Raw genomic sequence first — 20,856 nt, 5'->3', positions numbered from 1 at the left:
TGCAAATATCTCTTCTAGATCCTGATCTTAATTGTTTTGGATATATACCCAGAAGTGAGATTGCTGAATCATATGGTAGTTCTATTTTAATTTGCTGAGGAACTGCCATACTGTTTTCCATAGCAGCTACACCATTTTATATTCCCACCAACCATGTACAAGGGTTCCAATTTCTCCACATCATTTCCAGCATGTATCTTTATATATATATTACATATATAAAATATATTTTTTATATATATATATATATGTATATAATAGCCATCCTAACTTGTCTGAGATGATAATTGAATTGTGGTTTTGCTTTGCATTTCCATGATGATTAGCAATGTGTTTTCATACCTGTCGGCCATTTGTAGTCTTCTTTGGAGAAATGTCTATTCAGTTCCTTACTCCATTTTTTAATTGTGTTACTTGTGGTTTTATTGCTATTGAGTTGTAGGAGGCCCTGGTATGTTTTGGACATTAACCCTTATCAGACATATGTTTTCAAATATATTCTCCCATTCGGTTGGTCACTTTTCACTCTATTGATTATTTTCTTTGCTGCGCAGAAGCTTCTTAGTTTGGCACAGTCTAATTTTGATTTTGTTGCATGTTCTTTTGATGTCATATCCAAGAGATCATTGTCAAACCCAATGCCATGAAGATTTTTCCCTGTGTTTCCTTCTAGGAGTTTTATAGTTTCAGGTCTTACATTTAAGTCTTTAATTCATTTTGAGTTGATTTCTGTGTATGGTATAAGATAGGGTCTAATTTCATTCTTCTGCATGTGGATTGTTTTGGCCATTTGGGGTTTTTTGTAGTTCCATATGAATTTTAGGACTGTAAAAACTGTCATTGGGATTTTAATAGGGATCAAATTTTCTTTGTTTTTCTCCTAATTCACTGACTTCAGTTTCAGTCTCTCCTTTTCCGCTGTTATTTTTTTCAGTTCCTCCCCCATTCCAGGTACTTTATTTACACCCACAACTTCAATAATCAATGAATCTCAAATTTATTTCTTAAATTCTATACAATAATTTGTAGGATTCTAAATGATCTAACCCAGGTTTTCCGCTCTAGCCCTGCTTTGCTCTCCCTAATCCACTTTTGTTCTAACCACACTAGTTTTATGTCAATTATTCTTATGTTCCCTCCTGCCACAAAACTTGTTATATTGTCTCTTCTTTCTTAAATGATGTCCCTACCTCCCATCCCGTTTGCCAACCTTTACTTGAGAATTCAAACTAAGCATCATTTTCTAAGGGATGTTTTGTTGAAACCTGAACCATATTGGGTTCCTCTATATATTCTAATCATTATGCACCTCTACTTGGAAGGAATGATCATAGTTTATGCTTATATGCTCCTTTGTGTAACTATTTTTTTTATAAATTTATCTCCCAAAAGATTGTAAGCTCCATCAGACAGGGACGACGTCTATCTAGCTCACTGCTGGGTCCCTGACTACTAATATAGTTCCTGGTATTAAAAAAATATATATGTTAAATAAATATTTGTTAAGTAAATAAACATATATAATTTAATAAATAAGTACTCTGAAAAGTATACTGTAAGCACACACAAACACAACTTACTATCAGATGGCAAGAATTGTGTTCTAACCCTTGCTTTCAATTTCTCAAGGTCTTACAACTAATTATTTGCATCACCCTCAATCTAGACATTTGAGGTCGTCTAGTTTAACATGATCATTTAAACAGATGAGGGAAGCAAGGCTTCTCAACCTTATATAATTATCTCTCTTAGTTTCCAGCTATGAGAGAATAAAAGAGTTCACAGTCTTTAATAACAATAATATCCACAAACACATACTTACGGTCACTCCTATTGGGCCAGGCACACTTCCAAGCAGTCTGTATACTAGCACATTTAATCCTCACAACAATCCTGTGGTATAAGTACTCTTATTCTTATTTACAAAGGAGGAAACTGAAGTACAGAGAGGTCAGGCACCTTGCTCAAGGTCACACATCGAGTAAGTGGAAGATCCACGCTTTTGACTGACTCCAGAGAGAGAACCACTAATTTACACTTCTCTTGCCTGCTCTGCTCTAGGCACAGGCATGCTGACTGCATCCCCTAGGCGTGCTTGATAGCTGGAGCCAGCTGAATGCAGCCAGTAGGCAGTTGTGACGGGAGAGCGGATGGTACCAGGAGAGGGAGGGCACTTTGTCCCTGCTCCTGCTCTCTCCCTGCTTTGGCACCATGTCTCTGGCAGATGCACCCCTCTATCCAGCTCCCTCCAGGCAGCCTCTCATCCACAGCCTTGCTCTCATTGGCATCCTAATTTTCTCTCTGTCCCCTAAGTCCTTGAGGTGGTGATAAGATTGCACTGTTGTTAGATTCTAGGTGCCTCTTTATTCCTTGCTTGGTCATGTCTCTTCATTTGAACTGTATAGGTTAATTCTCATGAATCTGATCCATAGTTCTGTAACTCCACTGCAATTCATCCAATTTTTTTCTTGATAATTAAATGTGCTGGAAATTTGTAAAAAAGAATGGTCATGTCTACGTATTTAAGTGAGGGTGGGTGCATTCTAAGACCTTTGGAAAACTGAAAAAAGCCAGGACTTAAAGAGTGGACAAGATTGTTATTCTTAGAAACAAGAAATGATCTGTAAGGTGCATGGATCTTTATTATCTATGTAAAATATTAACTCTTTACATTTTATTTGTGTGATCAAAATTATATATTTGAAGTGAAATATTGCAGATATGAGGAAGGAAAAAACATCTCTTTACAATTGTCCACTAGGATCTGGTCTGGCCCTAAAAGCTAAGCTGTAGTATTCTGTTATAGGATATCAATAAATTCACAGAACACCAACAATAATTTCACAGAAAGAAGTTTACTTGGTACTGGTGATGAAGCAATACAAAAACAGGATCACTAAGTAATAATGTCAGAGCAGAGACAAAATAAAGAACACTGTCTAAACCACAAAAATGGTGAAACATCCTTTTCACCTGGCTAATATGAGGGACTGTTGCTTCTTTAACAATTAAAGCTTTAGCTCTACTCCCATTTGTCCATGTTCTAAATAAGAACCGTTAACATACTGAATCATAAAAATGCTGCTACTCTCTGACAGCACACAATCCAGAGTGCAACCACGCTTTGTTGAACTCTACCCTAAATAACCACACAGGTTGAAATCTCTAATCCCTAAGACCTCTTACTGAGATGCTCTTGTTTTCCGTGTTATATAATCTCCCTTGTTGAGACAAGCAACAATAATACAACTTTGACTGGAGATTTGTTCCTGCTGGTCTTTCCCTGGAGAATATCAACAGATGAAATGGTATGAAGTCTGGTATATGTTTCAAAACAGCTTTGGGGGTTAGTGGATGGGGTGAGAGGCATGGATGAAACATATCTGACCATAAATGGACACTATGAAGCTGGGCAATTGTTATGGGGGAGATTATTATGCAAATTCTTCCAATTTTGTATATGTTTGAAATCTTTCATTATAAAACATACTATATAATAATTTATTTAGTAAAAAGATAAAAAAATTTAACAATTTGTAAGTAGTTACACCAGTTTGGGGTTTGAAATATCAGTACATCTATATTAAAAATACTATTATAGACAGCAGCAAATCTGCACAAATGAAAAATAAGAGGCATGGATTTTTAAAAGGAAGAAATAAAAATGTTTCGCAAATAATGTGATCAGCAAAACTCAAGGAAATCAATGAATCATAATAATGAAGTTTTGCCAAAAATGGCACCCCTGTATACTAGAAATGTAAAAAACTCAATGGGGAATGTGCTGTTTATAATAGTGTGAGATCTACTATTTATGTGTGTATTGAATTAAGACATACATTAAATATATTCAAATAAGCAAGACATTAAAGAAACACAGTTTTTGGCTTAAGCATTTAATGAATGTGATAATATTCTACTATCATGTTGCTTTTCTTTTAGATTTTTTTATTCAAATTAACCCACTGTTTACTGAAAATATTAAAAATAAAAACCTGTGTTGCCACTCTGGAGTTAAAGATATGACGCTGTCAGAGTCCCTACACTCATAGTCTAGCGAGGGAGACAGACGCGGAAAATATATATTATAACACAGCAAGAAAAATACAGCAGTGACACAAGGAAGGCACAGAGTATACTGAGAAATAATGGATCAACATTCTTTTTTCCCTTTTGAGGGATCAGGTAAGGAGAAGATTGAGGGAATTTGGTGAAATCTCACTAAAATATTAACTTTTGAGCTTGTATGAGAAGCATGAAAAGGTCTTAGACATTATAGAGGGGGGAAAAGCTGTGGAAGAGTATTTCAATGACACAGAATGTGCAAAGACAGGAAGTACAGCCACGATCAATGAAGGAGAGGAATTGTGTGGTGGACAGGGATGGACAGAGCAGGAGAAGAAGTTAGAAAGACAGTCAGGGCCAAGACTTCATAGAGCATTCTGGTCTACCAATGAGATTGGACCAAATCCTATAGTAGAGAGAATCTACAGAAACATCTTATATACAAGATTAATATAATTAGATGCATTTCAAGAGCTCCCTCAAACAAAATAGTGGCTCAACATTATGAAATAACATGCGGCAAATTGGAAAGAGATAGATAGGTAGAAAAATTAATAGAAAAAGAATGGAATTCAAAATGAAAAAAATTACTTGTTATAGATGGTGTGTATGCTCCTTAAAAAAATGAGAGAATTTAGAGATACACTTTTGTAGTTTATTATTCCCTGGTTTATGTTATTGGTGTGATGTGGAATTCATAGTTAGAGTGGGATTCTTGTTTGGAGGGAGAAAAAGAATTGCTTTGGTTGAGATATATAAAACAATTTAATGATATACGTATATATATATATATATATATACATACACACTTATATATGTATTTTTCTATCTTAGGCAATATTCCTATTATTACTATAAATAGCACGAGTATCCAAGATTTTTGTTACAAGTACTAAAAGAGGTTCTATAATAATATAGTCTAGAGAACAGTGTTGCACCTTAAATCTTGATTCTAGCTAACATATTTATCAGCTGTGACTTGAGATAAATTATTTAAATGCTCTGAGCCTCTCTTATCTGAAATGTGGGACCATTTTTCCTATATCACAGTGTTTTGTAAGGAATAATAATATAATATAAGTGATTGTTTTAGGACCTTGCCTGTCATGTAATGAGCACCCAATAAATTTTAGTCACTGTTATTATTATCATTCTACTTGTAATCATTACAGCATCAGCAATTTGCAGTTTGCAAAGTAATTTAATATCCATTGTAGGTTTACTCCTCAAAATTGCCCTGTGCAGTAAGTAGTGTTTACATGTCTTAATTGAGGTTCAGAGTATATGATGTTCCCGAGAGTACATGGGTAGATAGTAGAAGACCCTGAGCACAAACCTAGATCTGACTCCAAATCCTCATCTCTTGCTACTGCACTATCTTGTCTCCCAAGGGAAGATACTTCAAGGTAGAGGAAATAACCATCCCTGAGGAATCAGATAATGATCTCAACACACTCAAATTAAACTGAATATTCATTAATCTCAAGTTGAAATTTTATGTTTGCTGAGATTGGTTTCAGTTAATATGTCCCCATGATAAAGCTGAGAATCCAGTCATTTTAATAAGGCCCCTTGAAATTGATTAGCAAGTAAACCCACTCTCAGGAATGACAGTGGGGGATTCTGTTTGCAATGAAGAGTTTGGTAACAAGACCAAGAGAGACAGTTTCATGATCAACACTTAAGCACACTCTGACTTCAGTTTCTTTTTACTTAATGATCAGCGATTATTTAATTAAAGTCAACAGATAAAGAATGGGAGCTACGGAAAGTGACGTTTTTCTTAATTTTCCCAGATAGGCTGAACTTTTGCAGCCTGACTAGAAATGGAAAGGCTAACCCAATTGCTTTCATATTATGTAGTATGGGCAGGCAATAGGCACTTGGGAACTTCTAAATCCGTGGCAAGACACTGCATATTACCTAGTACCAAATAATTTGGAAATATAATCACTGATTAAAATTTTTCAAATTCAGTGTCAAACTAATACTTTTTTTAACTATTAAGGTTTTTAACATATGCTATGACCGGAAGACCCTGTTAGATATATTAAAGAATACTAATGAATGTTTAATCTTTCTCTGAATAAAGAAATCCAAAAGAGTCAGCTAAGTAAAGGCCTACTCAAATAAAAATAGGGCCGGCCCATAGGCTCAAGCAGTTAAGTGAAAATCCAAGTGAAGAAAGTTAATCATTCCTTGATACTCAACATAACATGTAATTAGACATTGCAGATTCAAAATTGAACAAAATATTCAAACCCCTTGCCTTCTAGCATTGCTGTTCTAGTGGGCAGAGACAGAGAGTACTCTAAGTAAATAAATGGCATTTCAGATGGCACTGTTGTGGAAAAAAATTAAGAAAATGGAGTTTGGAGGAAAGGTGTTCAAATTTTAAACAGTAACACCAATGAAGAAGTCATGAAAATGTGACTTTTTTAGCAATAAACCGAAGGAAGAAGACAGCGTGCAATAACGCTGTTTTAAGAAGGGTATTCTAGGAAGGACAAAGAACAGATTCAAAGACGCCATATGTGATCTTTCTGTGGAACTGCTAGTGATGTGTGTGTACAGAGTTTGTGCAGAGGAGTGCAGAAAATCCAATTGAGGTGTTCCCTAAAATGCAAATGTTTCACTTCATTGAAAGTCTGTTTCATCTCTACCTCAGACTTTCCTTCCAAGAATACCAATGGCCTTCCCTGGATAACAGGAGTCAGCGGTTAGTTGCAGCTTCTCTTCAAGAAGTGTCTAGCAGGAAATACTCTGAAAACAGAATATTTATTTGTATGGCAGCAGCAAGGTGGCTTACAAGATATTTTCATGCTCTTCAGCATCTGGGAAACTTCAGAGAGAAAATAGGTGGTGGTTACCAGAACAGAGAAAAATGGAAAAAAGAAGATCAGGATTTGGGCATTTCAGATTTATAAAGACACCACAAGAAAATAGATGTGAGGGCCCCATTTGCAGAAGGGCTCATTTGTTGCATGTTACTAATGACTGCCCGTGGGATCTGAAATGGTCTTGACTCACAAGCTCAATGACCTGTGTGGGGTCTAGAGTATCCAGGTGAAGTAGAGCAGAGGTACTGATAAGGGAAGATGCAAAAAGGACTGCATAGTAGGAAATCATACGGTATTTGACCTTCTCCCTCTGACTTATTTGTTACTGCAATAAACAAAAAATAAAAAAAATAAATAAATAAAAAAATAAAGCTTTTACATATCTGAAAAAAAAAAAAAAAACAAGGACTGCATAGTATGTGTTTACAGAGAAAGAAAACCACAGCCAATCTGACTGCCTGAGTCAGGCCAGAGAAAAAGGTGAACATCTTCTGAACAAGGCGCTTGTGGGTTTACTGATTCACAACCAGGGAGAGCCTCTACCTGATGGAGAAAGAACCCACAGAGGAGTAGCTCAAGGTCAGTAGAAAGCTACAAATTAGGAAACCTGCAAACTAGGACTAGCTACATAATATACAGGGTTCAGGGCAAAACAAAATGTAAGGGATCCTTGTTCAAAAATTTGACTAAGAATATCAACCCTGTGACAGCAGAGCATTAAACAAAGCTTGAGGGACCTTCAAAACAGGGCCCTGTCAACTGCACAAGTTGCATGTCTGTGAAGACAGCCTGGAACATATAGGCTCTCAGAGCTGACAACGGGGATGTGGAAGGAGAAGGGGAGCACCCTAACACCTGCAAAAATAAAGAATAGAAGGAAAAGGAGGAGAAGCAGAAGGAAACCCTAAGGCAAGGATTCAGCCCTGGTAAGAATGTCTGAGAGGATGACCCAGCTCAATGGGCTAACTGTCTAGATGAATTTTGTAGGTCATTCAAACACAAGTAAATGATAAAGGACTTTGTTTCAGCAGAATAAAGGAAGTAAAATTAAGGAAAAACTTCTAGCAAGAATTCATCATAAAAATGGCTCTTAATCTTCTTCATTTTTTTATAAGATTCCCATGAAAAATCTAATAAAACTGTTGAAACTATGAATCCTCAATGAATAAAATGCACACACTCACAATCTTACCAAAAATTAAAAACAAAAATACAGTATCTAAAGTATTTATAGATTGCCTGATCTTTACTATAAGAACTCTTGAATTAGGGTAAGCTTCATCTCATGTCTGAAAATATCTTTACATTTGTCTCTGGTAAGCAAAATGTTTTCCTTTCTTGGTTCTTTTGCAATAGTGTCAGGTCTGTAAATGTTGTCCAGGAAGATCAACAGAAAATTCAATAAACTTGTTGTCAGGGAAATTAGCTGAGGTTCATATTATGCTACAGAAAACAGAAAGGATTGCATATACATATTTTGGAGATACAGGATGCAAATTTAGATGCCTCACTTTGAGACTTTAATACAATTTCCTCCTGATAAAAATAATGTAAAAACACAAAGACTTACTCCTGGTTTTGATAATCAGCTATTATCTCAACCTCTGATAAGGGTGAACGTTGATGTCTCTCTAAACTGTAAAATGCAGCCATATTTATATCAGGATGTAGGAGGAAGGGATATGTTCTTAAAGTAAGTCTCAGAATGACCTAAAAGTAGCCCGAGTGAGTGTTACGCTGGAAATCACCCCTCTTGAGATTAACAAGAATGCTCTAGGATCAGAAAGCTAATCATGTGCTTCAGTCATATTTTCCATAATTTCAAATTTACTGTTTGTACTAAGATCTCTGTGGAACACACACAAAGAGGATTTATCTTGAAATTGTGATGATAGTCTGATTTTTATGTTTTCTTTTTCTGTTTTACTAAAACTGTCTCCTCTCCTTAAATCTGGAGTCCTTAGCAATGTCCTCTCTAATGAACATTGATGTCTTGGGCAGCCTCAGCCATGAGCAAGAGTGTGAAACTGACAAGGTCATTGGCAAACACCTTGGTGAGCACTTCCTATGTGTGGACAACTTTCAAGTAGGTCATTTAATCGACCCCTCAAAATAACCCTAAGAGGTAGGGTTTCCATCTTGAGCTTTCAGCCAAAGAAATAGAAGCTTCACGAAAGGAATAGTGTTGGACTTACCCATCACTGTCACGTAGCTGGTACGTGATAGGTTTGAATTCAGGGTAGGATTTGAATTCCTGTCTTATATACCAAATTGACCTCTTTTTCAATTGTTGGTAGCTACCATTCCTCAACCTGTAGTCACAGTTTGTCTTTCCTTCCTTCACCATCTTTTAAATATTTCTTTAGCTTTCCTCTAGTTAGTGCTTTCCTTATTCTCATCAGATTCAAGTTGGTCCTGGCACTAGCAAAGGCTCAAATTGAAGTCTTCTAGAAAGATACTTTCTCTGCCTCCAGGGAACTGGGTTTGACCTCCGTCCTCCATGCTGTCTTAGCACTCTGCCACATCACTGTCTAACACAGTCTGTTTTAATTACCTACTAATGTTTCTATTGCCACCACTAGACTGAAAACCCTTATGGCAAGGACTGTGATCTCCACAGCTAGCACAGGCCCTGGGAGACAATAGTTGATCAACAAATACTTCCTGAATAATTTAATGGTGTGCAATATGTACTCAATCCAGTGAATATACGATAAATCTTAGTCATCCCCTCCCAGGTGACTTTGCATTTTATTGAGCACATTTCCTTATGCCACAAAAATGAACTTCTGTAGGGAGATGAAATTGGATGAGTGAGTAACTCATTTAAGAGAGCACAGGAAGGAAAACAGAATGAGAATAATTAATTATAGGTATAAGTAACAAATAATATGTGGCAGGCATTAGCTTAGCACTTTAAATTAAAGTAACGCACTTTACAAACATTAGCTCAGTTAATCATTACACAACTCCATGGGTCACTAGTTTCATTATCTTCATTTTACAAGAGGCAAAGAGAGGTTAAGTAACTTTTTCTGCAATATACAACTAATAAACTGTGAGGCTAGGATTCAAATAGGCCAATTGATAGTTTTTGATATCAAGTTGTTGATAGTTTAGCAAAGAAATATGACAAGCTCAAAATTCTAAATATTCTCTGGGTATAGTGGCGTTCATTCCTCATTCATTCATCTATATAGTTAACAAATATTCAGGGAAAAACTCATATTTGCCATTGTACTGTCAATGTAGAAAGGATAAGAGAAAGTCAAAAGGTTTGTGTCCTTTAAGAGTTTCTGCTTCATGACGAGAGGGATGAGGCATGCATATTTAAAGTTTTACAATCAGGGTTTTGATTGTTAAGAATTTGTGAAGATCAGGTTGGAAAGTGATGGAGAATAGAGTTTGCACTCAAATAACCATTATGTGAAGGGCATAGGGATAGTTTATTAACTCAATAGATATTTAATGAGAAACATCTATATTCTAGGTTTTGGCATAATGTTGGCTTTAACATAGTGAGCAAATCCAGACATGGACCTTGTCCTCATGGACCTGACAATCTGGTGGATGATACAACCACGAATAAATGAAACAAACATTGTTAAATTATAGTTGTGAAAAGTCCTATAAATTAAACGCATATGAGACTGTGAGAACAGATAGTTCTTACTATCTGGATGTGACTTATTCAGAGAGATCAGCCAAGGAATTACTGATAATGGAAAAGGATAAATATAATTAAATCCCACCAAAGACAAAAACTGAAACTGAAAATTATCAAATTTAAAAAAAGAAGGTATTTTATCTACAGAGAAATAACAAGGAGTCTAGTAGTACCGTCATCTGTGCCACAAAACTAAGAGCAGCCAAAAACTGAAATATTTTCTAAGAACTGAAAGCAAATATCTGCCTATCTAGATGCATATCCAAATGAACTCTTGTTTGAGAATGAAAGTTAAAACAAGACATGTTCATACAAATAAAAACAGGGAGAGTTTATCTCCCACAAACTGTCATGGAAAGAACTCATTAAGAGTATCTGTCACACAGAAGATAAGTAAACCCAGCATGAAGAGTGGGATCCAAACAGAACAGTGAGTCATTGACAAAGGTGGCTAAATTTAAAGGAACATTGATAATAAATAAATATTCAATATAATTATAATTTCAATCATATATAACATATATAATTATGTTTCAACATTCTATTATTAAATAATAATTTATTATCAATGATTGATTTCATACTTCCACATAACAGCATATAAGATAGAAGCAAAAGGTAACCAGAGTTAGAATATTCTAAGTTCCATTTACTATCCCATAGCAAAGTAGATTTACTGATTAAAAGAGACTTAGTTAACTCAAGTATGTGTATCAAAATTTGATGGAATTTATTAAAATAGAAAATAGAATGTATAGTAATCAAACAAGAAGTAGAAATGAAAAGGAACTTAGAAAACATAACTTAATTCATGGTAGGAAAAGGGGGAAAAAGTGTAGGGGAAATTTTTTAAAAGTACAAAATAAGCTGTTAGAAAATACCAATAAATACCAATATTCACAATAAAATAAGAAACTCAGTAATTAAAAGGACTCAAAGCCTGAAAGTCAAAGGGGAGAAATACACATGGTAGGCACCAACTAACCAAAAAGAATGAAAAATACTGCTGAGGATATGTGAATACTGGATGGAATAGACTTTTGGATTTTAATCATCAAAGATGGGATAGAAACTATAAAATGATGAAAGAAAATACTAGTTCATTACTTGACATGATCTAATAATGTAGTGCCAATGTTCAAAGATAAAAATTACAAAGAGAAATAGACAAATCCACAAACACCTCTCTCGGTTTTTATACGAAACAAATAAGACATTTGTAGAGATACTGAAGACTGTAAATTAAAAAAATCAACCAGATTGAGCTAATAGAACCCTGCTCTCTTCAGCTCACATTTCTTCTGAGAGCGTTTTTTGGCACCATTGTCTTCCACAACTTGTATGTTTCAGGAGGAAATGTCAAAGGTGAGCAGTAGGGTGCTGTGACATGAGTGGGTGTGCAAATTGTCCAGCAGGAAATGTACCACCTGGAATGCCTAGAGAATAAAATAACACAACACCTCACTTCTGTTGCTATTTTCCCTGTAAACTCTTAAATCAAGATATGGCAGCTTCTGGTTTGGGAATTGGCCCAGTTTGAGCAGGAAAGAAAGGCTGATCAAGGCATGCAGAATGGACACAACTTGCAAAATATATTATACCACACATAAGGAATATCTGTGATGGGGGTACCACTACTGGATCAATGAAGTTGCTTTCATGTCCGTTCTGAGGAAATGATGGACATGGACTCTGGAGAGGACATAGGTATTTCTATACAGTTTAATGGTAATTTCTTTCAGAGATCCTTCAAGAAAATACTCTAATGTTTCAAGCTTCCAGATGAGGGGCGGTAAAGTTATTTTTATAAAAATATTTTCATTGATGAAGAAATTGACAAATTGGTCCTAGAGTCAAGAACCCAGAAACAGACTGATAGATATATGAAAACTTGGTAGATGACAGAATTTATACTAAAAATTTAATGAGAAAGGTAGAGAGAATTCAAACCATGAAAAATTGATTATTTTCATTAAAAAGTAGGATTAGTCTGTTTTGCAACATTTATAATACCAAGAAAAATAAAGAAAATATGCAAAAGCAAAACAAAGCACTGAAAGAAAATATAAGACAATATCTTTATAATAGGAAAGAATTGTTTAGAGAAGGCATACAATGCACAATGATAAAGAGAAGATTAATAAATTTGAACTACATTAAAATGAAAAACTTCTGCACCAACCACCAAATAAATACATCATGCACAAAAATGAAATACAAGCTACAAACAGATTGAAGACATATGCATTTCACATATCATTAAAATATTAGTACCTAGTACAGAATATATAAGGATCTATTACAAATGTAGGAAATAAAGATAAAATAACCCAGTTGAAAAGTGGACAAAGAATATGGACATACGACCGAACAAAAAAAGAGGAATCTTCAAATAGCATCAAAGTATTTAAAAATACTTCACTTCATTTGTAATGATGATCCAAAAACTTCAACAAGAAATAAGAATCCATTTTGCACCCAACAGATTGGAAAACATTTTAAATGTCTGACAATATACTATGCTGACAAGATTGTAGAGTCAAGGGCACTCGCACACTCCGTTGGTGGGAGAACAAATTGGTAGAGGGATTTAGCAATATCTACTAAATTTAAAGATGTTCATAGCTTATGACCCAGAATTTACCACCCTAGGTATATACTTGAGAAGAATTCTTGAACTGGTACATATTCAACAGTTTGCAAGAGAGTGTATTGCTGGATTTTCATATTATCAAGAAAAAGGAAAAATGCGTTCATCCATCAATAGCAGAGTGGATAAGATCTATTGTGGCACATTTATATATCAGCATAGAATACATCAGTGAAAAATGCTGCTACACGAATCAGCATGGATAAATCAAACAATATTTAGTGAAAAATAAAATAAATTGCAGAAGGACACGTACAGTGATTTCATTTATATCAAGATTTAAATCGAGCAAAATAATATTATATAATTCTGTGGATACATAAACACCAGTAAAACTCTGCATAGGGATAAATAACATAAAATTCATGTGAGACTTCAATGCAGGAAATGGAGAGATGAACAGAATCAGACAGGGGGGACTCAATTTGAGAATATCTGCATATCTGAAATGTCAGAAACAGACTTGGTATTGTGTGAAAACTTATTAATGATTAGTTATGCTTACCTAAGTGATCTTTAATTTTGCATTTTTAGCTGTATGTTGGAAACACTCCATAATAAAAAATTAACAGGTGAAACCACAAAACCAGTTTTATGATGGGGATGCATATTGTTAAAAAAAAAAAAAGGTCTTCTAAAGGAAATTTGCCATTCCATGAAAAGCCTATGACAGCCTGGTGACAGCTGTCAGATGGGACCCACAGGTGGAGAAGGCCTTGCGCCTCCCCTCAGGAGAGCGCATATGCAGAATAGCTGTGAAAATGAACATGTACGAGATGAGGATGATGGTGAGAGAACAGGTGAGGTTGGAACCAGCCACTACAAACATGGCAGTTTCTTTGACATGAGTATCTGAACAGGCAAGGACTAGGAGAGGAGGGTCCGCACAGTAAAAGTGGTTGATTTCATTGGGTCCGCAGAAGGAGAGACGGAGCATCAGGATGGTCTGTGCCAGACCATGTGCAAAGCCATGAGTGTAAGGAGTAGCAACAAGAGAGAGGCAAACGCATCTGGACATTTTGCTACCATACAGCAAGGGTTTACAGATGGCCCTGTAGCGGTCATAAGCCATCACTGTGAGCATATAACAATCTGTGATCCCCAGGGCAATGAAAAAGTGGAATTGGATAAAGCAACCAATGAAGGAAATGGTTTTTCTTTCAGATAAAAAATTAACCAGCATCTGAGGAGTGACACTGGTGGCATAACAGAGATCTACAAAGGAGAGGTGACTGAGGAAGAAGTACATTGGAGTGTGAAGTTTTGCGTCACTTCTGATTAACAAAATCATGCTCACATTGCCAATCACTGTGATAAGGTAGATGACTAGGAAAACCACAAAAAGGACAGGCTGCAACTCTGCTCGATCTGTCAGTCCCAGGAGAATAAACTCAGTCACTATTGTGTAGTTTTTCTTTAACATTGTGTTTGCTTGGCTCCAAGTGAGGTCTAAAGTAAAGGAAATAAAAATGCATTTGTCTTTTGTCGTTTCTCCATTACCCTCAACATGTCAGCTAATACTTCTTCCCCTTCTCTCAAACTTGCAAATACATGTTACATAAGTAAGCGTGTGATTGATGTTTTAAATATCTAAATTAACGTAGAGTTCCTTTATGTAAAGACAGTCCTATTTTTAAATGCTTTTCTGCAAATGTTTTCATATTTGAAAAGCCTTTATTTCTTCTGCACGTCTTTATCATTTATTCAATTATAATTTCCTCAAACACTTTCCTTAAACGTTGTTTTCCTCTGAAATTGTAATCTTTTGTTTTTCAGTCTACCTTTTGATGTGGTATCTGAAGCATCTGTCATGGAGACCAATCTGAGCTGAATGGACTTAGGGCAGTGGGACTGATGGATGGCGTATATTCTTGTAAAACTAGGATCTGTCTACTCGCCCCTGTAAACTCAAGATCATTTTCAAGCTCTTCGCTCTCCCTGAAATGTATGTCCATTTTCCCCACTCTAGTCTACCTCAGGTGGCCATGATATCAACAAATTTTACCTTAACTCTTAGGACTCAGCTCAGGATCTCCTTTGTTTTGTATATTATTACCCGAAGAGAAAAAATTGGTTCATGGGGCACAAAAGAAAATCTTACTGTTTTTGTACGAAAACAGACATATTTACAATACACAAATTATATATCCATATATCTACCCATATATAGAAAGAGAGAGAGATAGATTGACAAATATAGACCGCTATATATACATACATATATCAATGGTATTCAACGTTATTGTTTGGGACTGGGGGCGATTAGGGGAAAAATAATGTATTAAAGGGCTCCCTGGTGTGGTGGGAGATGATAACAAAAACAAGGTTGACAAATATCCCCAGATCATAATGATTTTGTTGTAACTCTACCTCTTTTTAATTCTTGCAAAAATTGAGAAAAACTCTATAAAATGAATTCAAGTTCTTTAAAACGTGTAAAAGGTCATACTGAAATAACAATCATAGTACCCATCCAACTGAGACAGTATATAAGACATCATGAAGTGCATCCTCCAATGTTTTGGCAGAATAAAAGTGACCACAAAGACCCTCATGGAAAATTCTATATTTGCCTTCAGTAACACATACCCGGGTAGGACAACGTTGTACTGACTGTCATTAATAGCTACAATGCCAAGGATGGAAACAGGTTACTTTGTAAGGCACTTTGTAAATCCATCACTCCAGCTTCCTTGGTTATTGCATTTTCCTATTCCGTGCATGAGATTTGGACTTATCGACTAGAGTAAAAAAATGTAAGACAAGTCACCTAAATCAATAAAATCATTTTGTGTTCTTTTTTTTATGTTTGTAAGATCATTGTCATAACAGACATATTCTCTTTGGTGCTGGGATGGTATTTTTAATAAGTATATATTTATTGAAAGTCATCAAGAGTCAAAATAATTAATATCTGCACTTATCTTTTTACTGTGGAGAAATGAGGCAATGTGAGCAATGAACATCCCATATAATTTAACTGAGAATTATACAGTAATAACTTTCCTTTAAAGAAAAGAACACAACACCCTACACGATTTGAGCACGGAGACCTCAGCAAGAAGTATTTGCATGTGGACAGAAGTGGCTCTGGGAAACCCGAGGCTTTACATTCGCGACATTCAACCTCACCTTGAGAATCTCTCATGTAGACGTTTGCTGCCACTACCCATTCACCCAAAGAGTCTAGAAGATTGATCTTTAGCTTTAACATGTGTCACGTCGCCTTGGCATATCGTTGTGGTTCAATTTGAAGTGGAAAAAGAAATTTCGAGAAGGCATCTTCACGAAATGCATTTTGAATTAATTTTAAATAATTAATAAAGATTATAAACCTAGAAGTGGCCAGTTCTCCATGAAGGGGGTACAGATCACTAAATGATATGATGTGTATAATTATAAAGAGTAACATTGTTAACTGGGAAGGAGTCAGAAAGATTACTTAATACCACTCCCTTATTTTTCTTCATGAAGCGAAAGAGAGTAAGCATGGTTAGTTCCTGAGAGTCAGCAGAGTGTAACAGTTATTGGAGTTTGCAGCCAGACTTCCTGGCTGGAAATCCCACATCCTCTAATTCCTAGCTGTGTGGCTTGGGCAAGCTATTCATCTCTGTGTGCCTGAGTTTCCTCACGCGTAAAATTTGGTTATTAATAGCAACTTCCTTCATGTGTGGGAGTTAATCCCAATAAAACTTTTAAAATATGTCTGACATGTATTGAGCATTTAATAGGTTGTAGCTACTATTACAATTTGGTGAAAAATGCAGGTCTAGTCTAAAACAAGACTCAACATCAAAGTGTGAGCTCCTTAGGGACAAGGAGTTTATCTAATCTATAGCTACAGCTTCAGTGACACCTAGATCAGCGCTTTCCCAAATGGGGGCAATCACTAATTATTGATGGAATGAATGTTTTCTTTGGTCTAGTTCCCTTTCGTGATAAATACTACTCCACTGTGCATTTGTAAATACTTGTACTTTGAGAGAATAGTAGAATTTAATTCAAGATATTTGCTAATTCATCAGAATATGTTTCAGCTCATAATTTTATTTTTATTGATTAAAATATTTATTTCAGATCCCAAAATATATTTTAAAAATACCTAATCCTACCTGTGAAAGAAGAGTGATTTTCCAGTGAGAACATGGGTATAAAGAACCTGAAAACTTATAAAGTCATTTTCATATAGGGACCAAATCCCTGTGGTTTAATTATTTCTAGCAGAAAGTCACTCAGACTATGAACAACCACTCTCTTTTTATTCTATTGAAAATCCTTAACTCATTGAGAACATGATTTTTGCCCACTCCCCGGTATCATCAGGGAATCAAATCTCTGAAGAATGATGCAGCAATGGGATTCATTTATTTCAATTTACTCCTGAATGTCTTAACATTTTTTGACTTGGGGGAAACATTAAGTTCTCATGTTTACAACATATAAGATAGAATAATGCATGGTATAGAGAGTAAGTTTTGGAGTCCAGAGGACCATTGGAAGATGAATAAACTTTTGTTGAATTTGGAGTAGTTATTTACAGATTCTGAGCCTCGTGCTTTATTTTTCAATAAATATTTTCAATTCTTATTTTTCAATAGGAATAATAATACATAACTACAGGAATATTGTATATATGTGGATAACATGGATGTGCTAATGATTCTTCCTTGGTCACCCTACTCAAGCCAGCCCTATTGCCTTTTTTTTCTACCTTGCTCTGTCCACCTGGAGTTTTACTCTTAGGGGTCGCATCAATAGAGCTCCTTTGGTGTATAGTTTTCAGCTGAGTTTGACCAACGGGAGAAACCACAAGGATGTCACAAGTGGGAGGAAAAGAACAAAGTATCTCAGTTTCCTTCTCATTCTCTCTCAGCTTCACAATGAAGGTGCTAGAGTGGCTGCAACCTTCCAGGGAAAACTCCTGCAGAGGTGTGTGTTGGGGTGGCTAGGGACTTTCTTCCTGGTTCTAACTCTCATTGGGCTCTGGCGACATATGCCACTGCCCAGCCATTTCAGGACTAAGGGTGGAAATTGCTTTCTGCAATTTGCCTCCAGGCGCTTCAACTGCGTTGACTGATTCCTTTAACTTTGCTTGTATTCTCTGTCATTTCATCAAATTCTCTTCAGTTAAACTGTTTGCATAGAATTTTGTTTTATGCCAAGTTCCTGACTCAGGCCAGAGCAGCACATAGTAGTTTTTAAATAAATGTTGCAGTGGAAGTAATAGCTATAATAATAATTATTCTAATAATGATGACTAGTTAAGATAGAGTTTTGGGATATTTCTGGGTTGACCATTGTTGGAGCTTGAAGGGACTAATGAAGCATCTGCCTTCTGGATCCTGAATCAACTGAGGACTACACACAGGAGTCAGATATTGAAATTCCTAGCATTATCAAAGGGAAACGTGGATTTGAAAATCTGGCTTAGACATACTTTTCTATTCCTTTCCTCTGAATTGAAGTCACCCACACAAGCAGAGCAGTGGGATAGCTTTTGCTCCCTCTTTCCCTTTCCAGAGCCATGACCAGTCAGCATGTCTGACTGACGCCTGTGTGTCAATCCCATACAGGAGAAGCAGATGCTTTGTACTGAAAACCAGGCAGCTGCAATGATCCTTTTCATAATCTCACCCATCTCCATTCATCCTACTGAGGTGGATAAGTGGGGAGCGTAGCGAGAAGAATCCAAAGTTTCCTCTAAGACCTCCAAGGTCATTTAGAAGCCTCCGCCTCCATCCTTTGTATCACATTTGGCACCCTCTTTTATCTGCTTATGCATTCCAGAAATCCCTGAGTCTTCCTAGATTTCCTGCTCTCATTCCCACTCCCTCCCATAGACTATATCATCTCCATGACTTTTTAGATAACTCAAGTCAAATTTTCCCACATGAAGAAGGAGGAGGAGAAGGAGAAAGGAATTACAGCAATAGAGAGGAACTTGAGAAAAGCTTGCAATGATGCTTTGAAAGTATTGATAGGGGCTGGCCCGGTGGCATAGTGGTTAAGTTTCTGCGCTCTGCTTCGGCCGCCTTGAGTTTGCAGGTTTGGATCCTGGGCGCAGACGGGTGCATTGCTCATCAAGCCATGCTGTGGCGGCATCCCATGTAAAGTAGAGGGAGATGGGCATGGATGTTAGGCCAGGACCAATCTTCCTCAGCAAAAAGAGGAGGATTGTAGCCCAGGGACAATCTTCCTCACACACACACACACACACACACACAGACACACACACACACAAAAGTATTGATAGGTCATTTTTCTTAAAATCTTACAAAATTTTATTGATTACTTTCTTTAATAAACATTTCAACTCTGGGGAAATGCTGTAAATGGGAAGTGCATGATGTGGGGAAACAACTCATAGGCTCTTACCACTTTTCGTCTCCTCCATCACTATCACCCTGGTACCAGACGCAATCTTTTTTGCCTGGAAATTCTAAAACTATATTATCTTTTAGTGGCCACCCCTGTCTTCTCCATAAGAAATCTACATATTCATACATTTTCAAAAGTGTCTAAAACATAGCTACCCATAAATATAATTACCTGTTAAACATCTTAATAAACCCATATGGTTTGGCGTGTTTTGAGAGCCAGCCCAGAAATATCTAAGAGAATAACATTTGATTTGAAATCTTCCTCTGTCTGTGTCCTTGGAAAAAATGTTTAATTTCTCCAAGCTAGAGGATTTTTATCAGTAAGAAATAAATTATAATATCTTTATCACCAGGATATAATGAGTTACATAAACTTTGTTTTTCCCTGGCAATGAATACAGATATGCATTTAAAATGCTTAGCACAGTGGTGGCTGGTATCTAGTAAACGCTCAAGAAGTGATAGCAGTTGTGATACTAAGAGAGTTGCAAATGTGTTCGCTCTACACGCAGTTGATGTGAAGAACGTGTGAAATGCGGCTTTTTACATTCTCTGTACGTGCTCTGCTCTTCCACAGGAGCCCCATCCCGCTGAGCAGAGATGCGGGGAAACAAGATTGCAAAGTATGTTTTCTACAGTGAATCCTCCATAAAACCAATACATTCTATTTGTCCTATCTGAATTTAGGAAAATCCAGAAATAATTTCAGCTACCAAAGGCATGTATACAGAATTTATAATGTTGAAGTTGATTGTAAAACCATTTGCAGGGTCATCAACAGTGGACCGATTATCATAGATTTGTTGAGCAAATTCAAATTTTTATAATGAACATAATGTATCACTTTAGGTGAGAAAACACAATTTTTTAATGTATTTCTTCTAACCAACATACTCAATGAAGGATTTGACAGTAGCATGACTTTAGGACTAAGTGTTATGAAATATGAGATAAATTATCATAGTAGAACATTCACCCATCTCAATTAACCAACTAGGCAGAAAGACATTTTTTCAGAATGAAAAAATAAAGAGGGCATATAAGTTTGTTTTATTTTTTTTTTAACTAGCAAGATTTTTGCCCATCTGACAAATGCTTTTATTTATTCTTTGCATGTTCATGGCAACTGGTAATAAATATTGTGCTTGTTTCTCTTCTGTCTTTTCAGAAAAAAATGTAATGACAAAATATCTTTAATTGGCATATTGCCTGGGTCCTTACATCAAGATATAATTACATATCGCATGGATTTGT

The 20,856-nt window shown here is 36.0% G+C and overlaps 1 protein-coding gene across 1 annotated transcript; it reads right to left on the bottom strand.

Annotated features, from left to right (window-relative positions):
- Nucleotides 1-13,886: 13,886 nt before the first annotated feature.
- LOC147912605 (olfactory receptor 5M5-like) lies at nucleotides 13,887-14,746 on the bottom strand. The gene has a single exon (XM_087423187.1). It carries the CDS (start codon nucleotides 14,643-14,645, stop codon nucleotides 13,887-13,889), a length of 759 nt encoding a protein of 252 aa, XP_087279313.1. The 5' UTR covers nucleotides 14,646-14,746.
- Between the last annotated feature and the right edge of the window lie 6,110 nt (nucleotides 14,747-20,856).

Source organism: Ceratotherium simum, chromosome 34 (genome assembly GCF_057802395.1).
Source record: "Ceratotherium simum simum isolate JZ-2026a chromosome 34, ASM5780239v1, whole genome shotgun sequence".
Lineage (NCBI taxonomy): Eukaryota > Metazoa > Chordata > Mammalia > Perissodactyla > Rhinocerotidae > Ceratotherium > Ceratotherium simum.
This window is presented reverse-complemented; position numbering and strand designations above follow the sequence as displayed.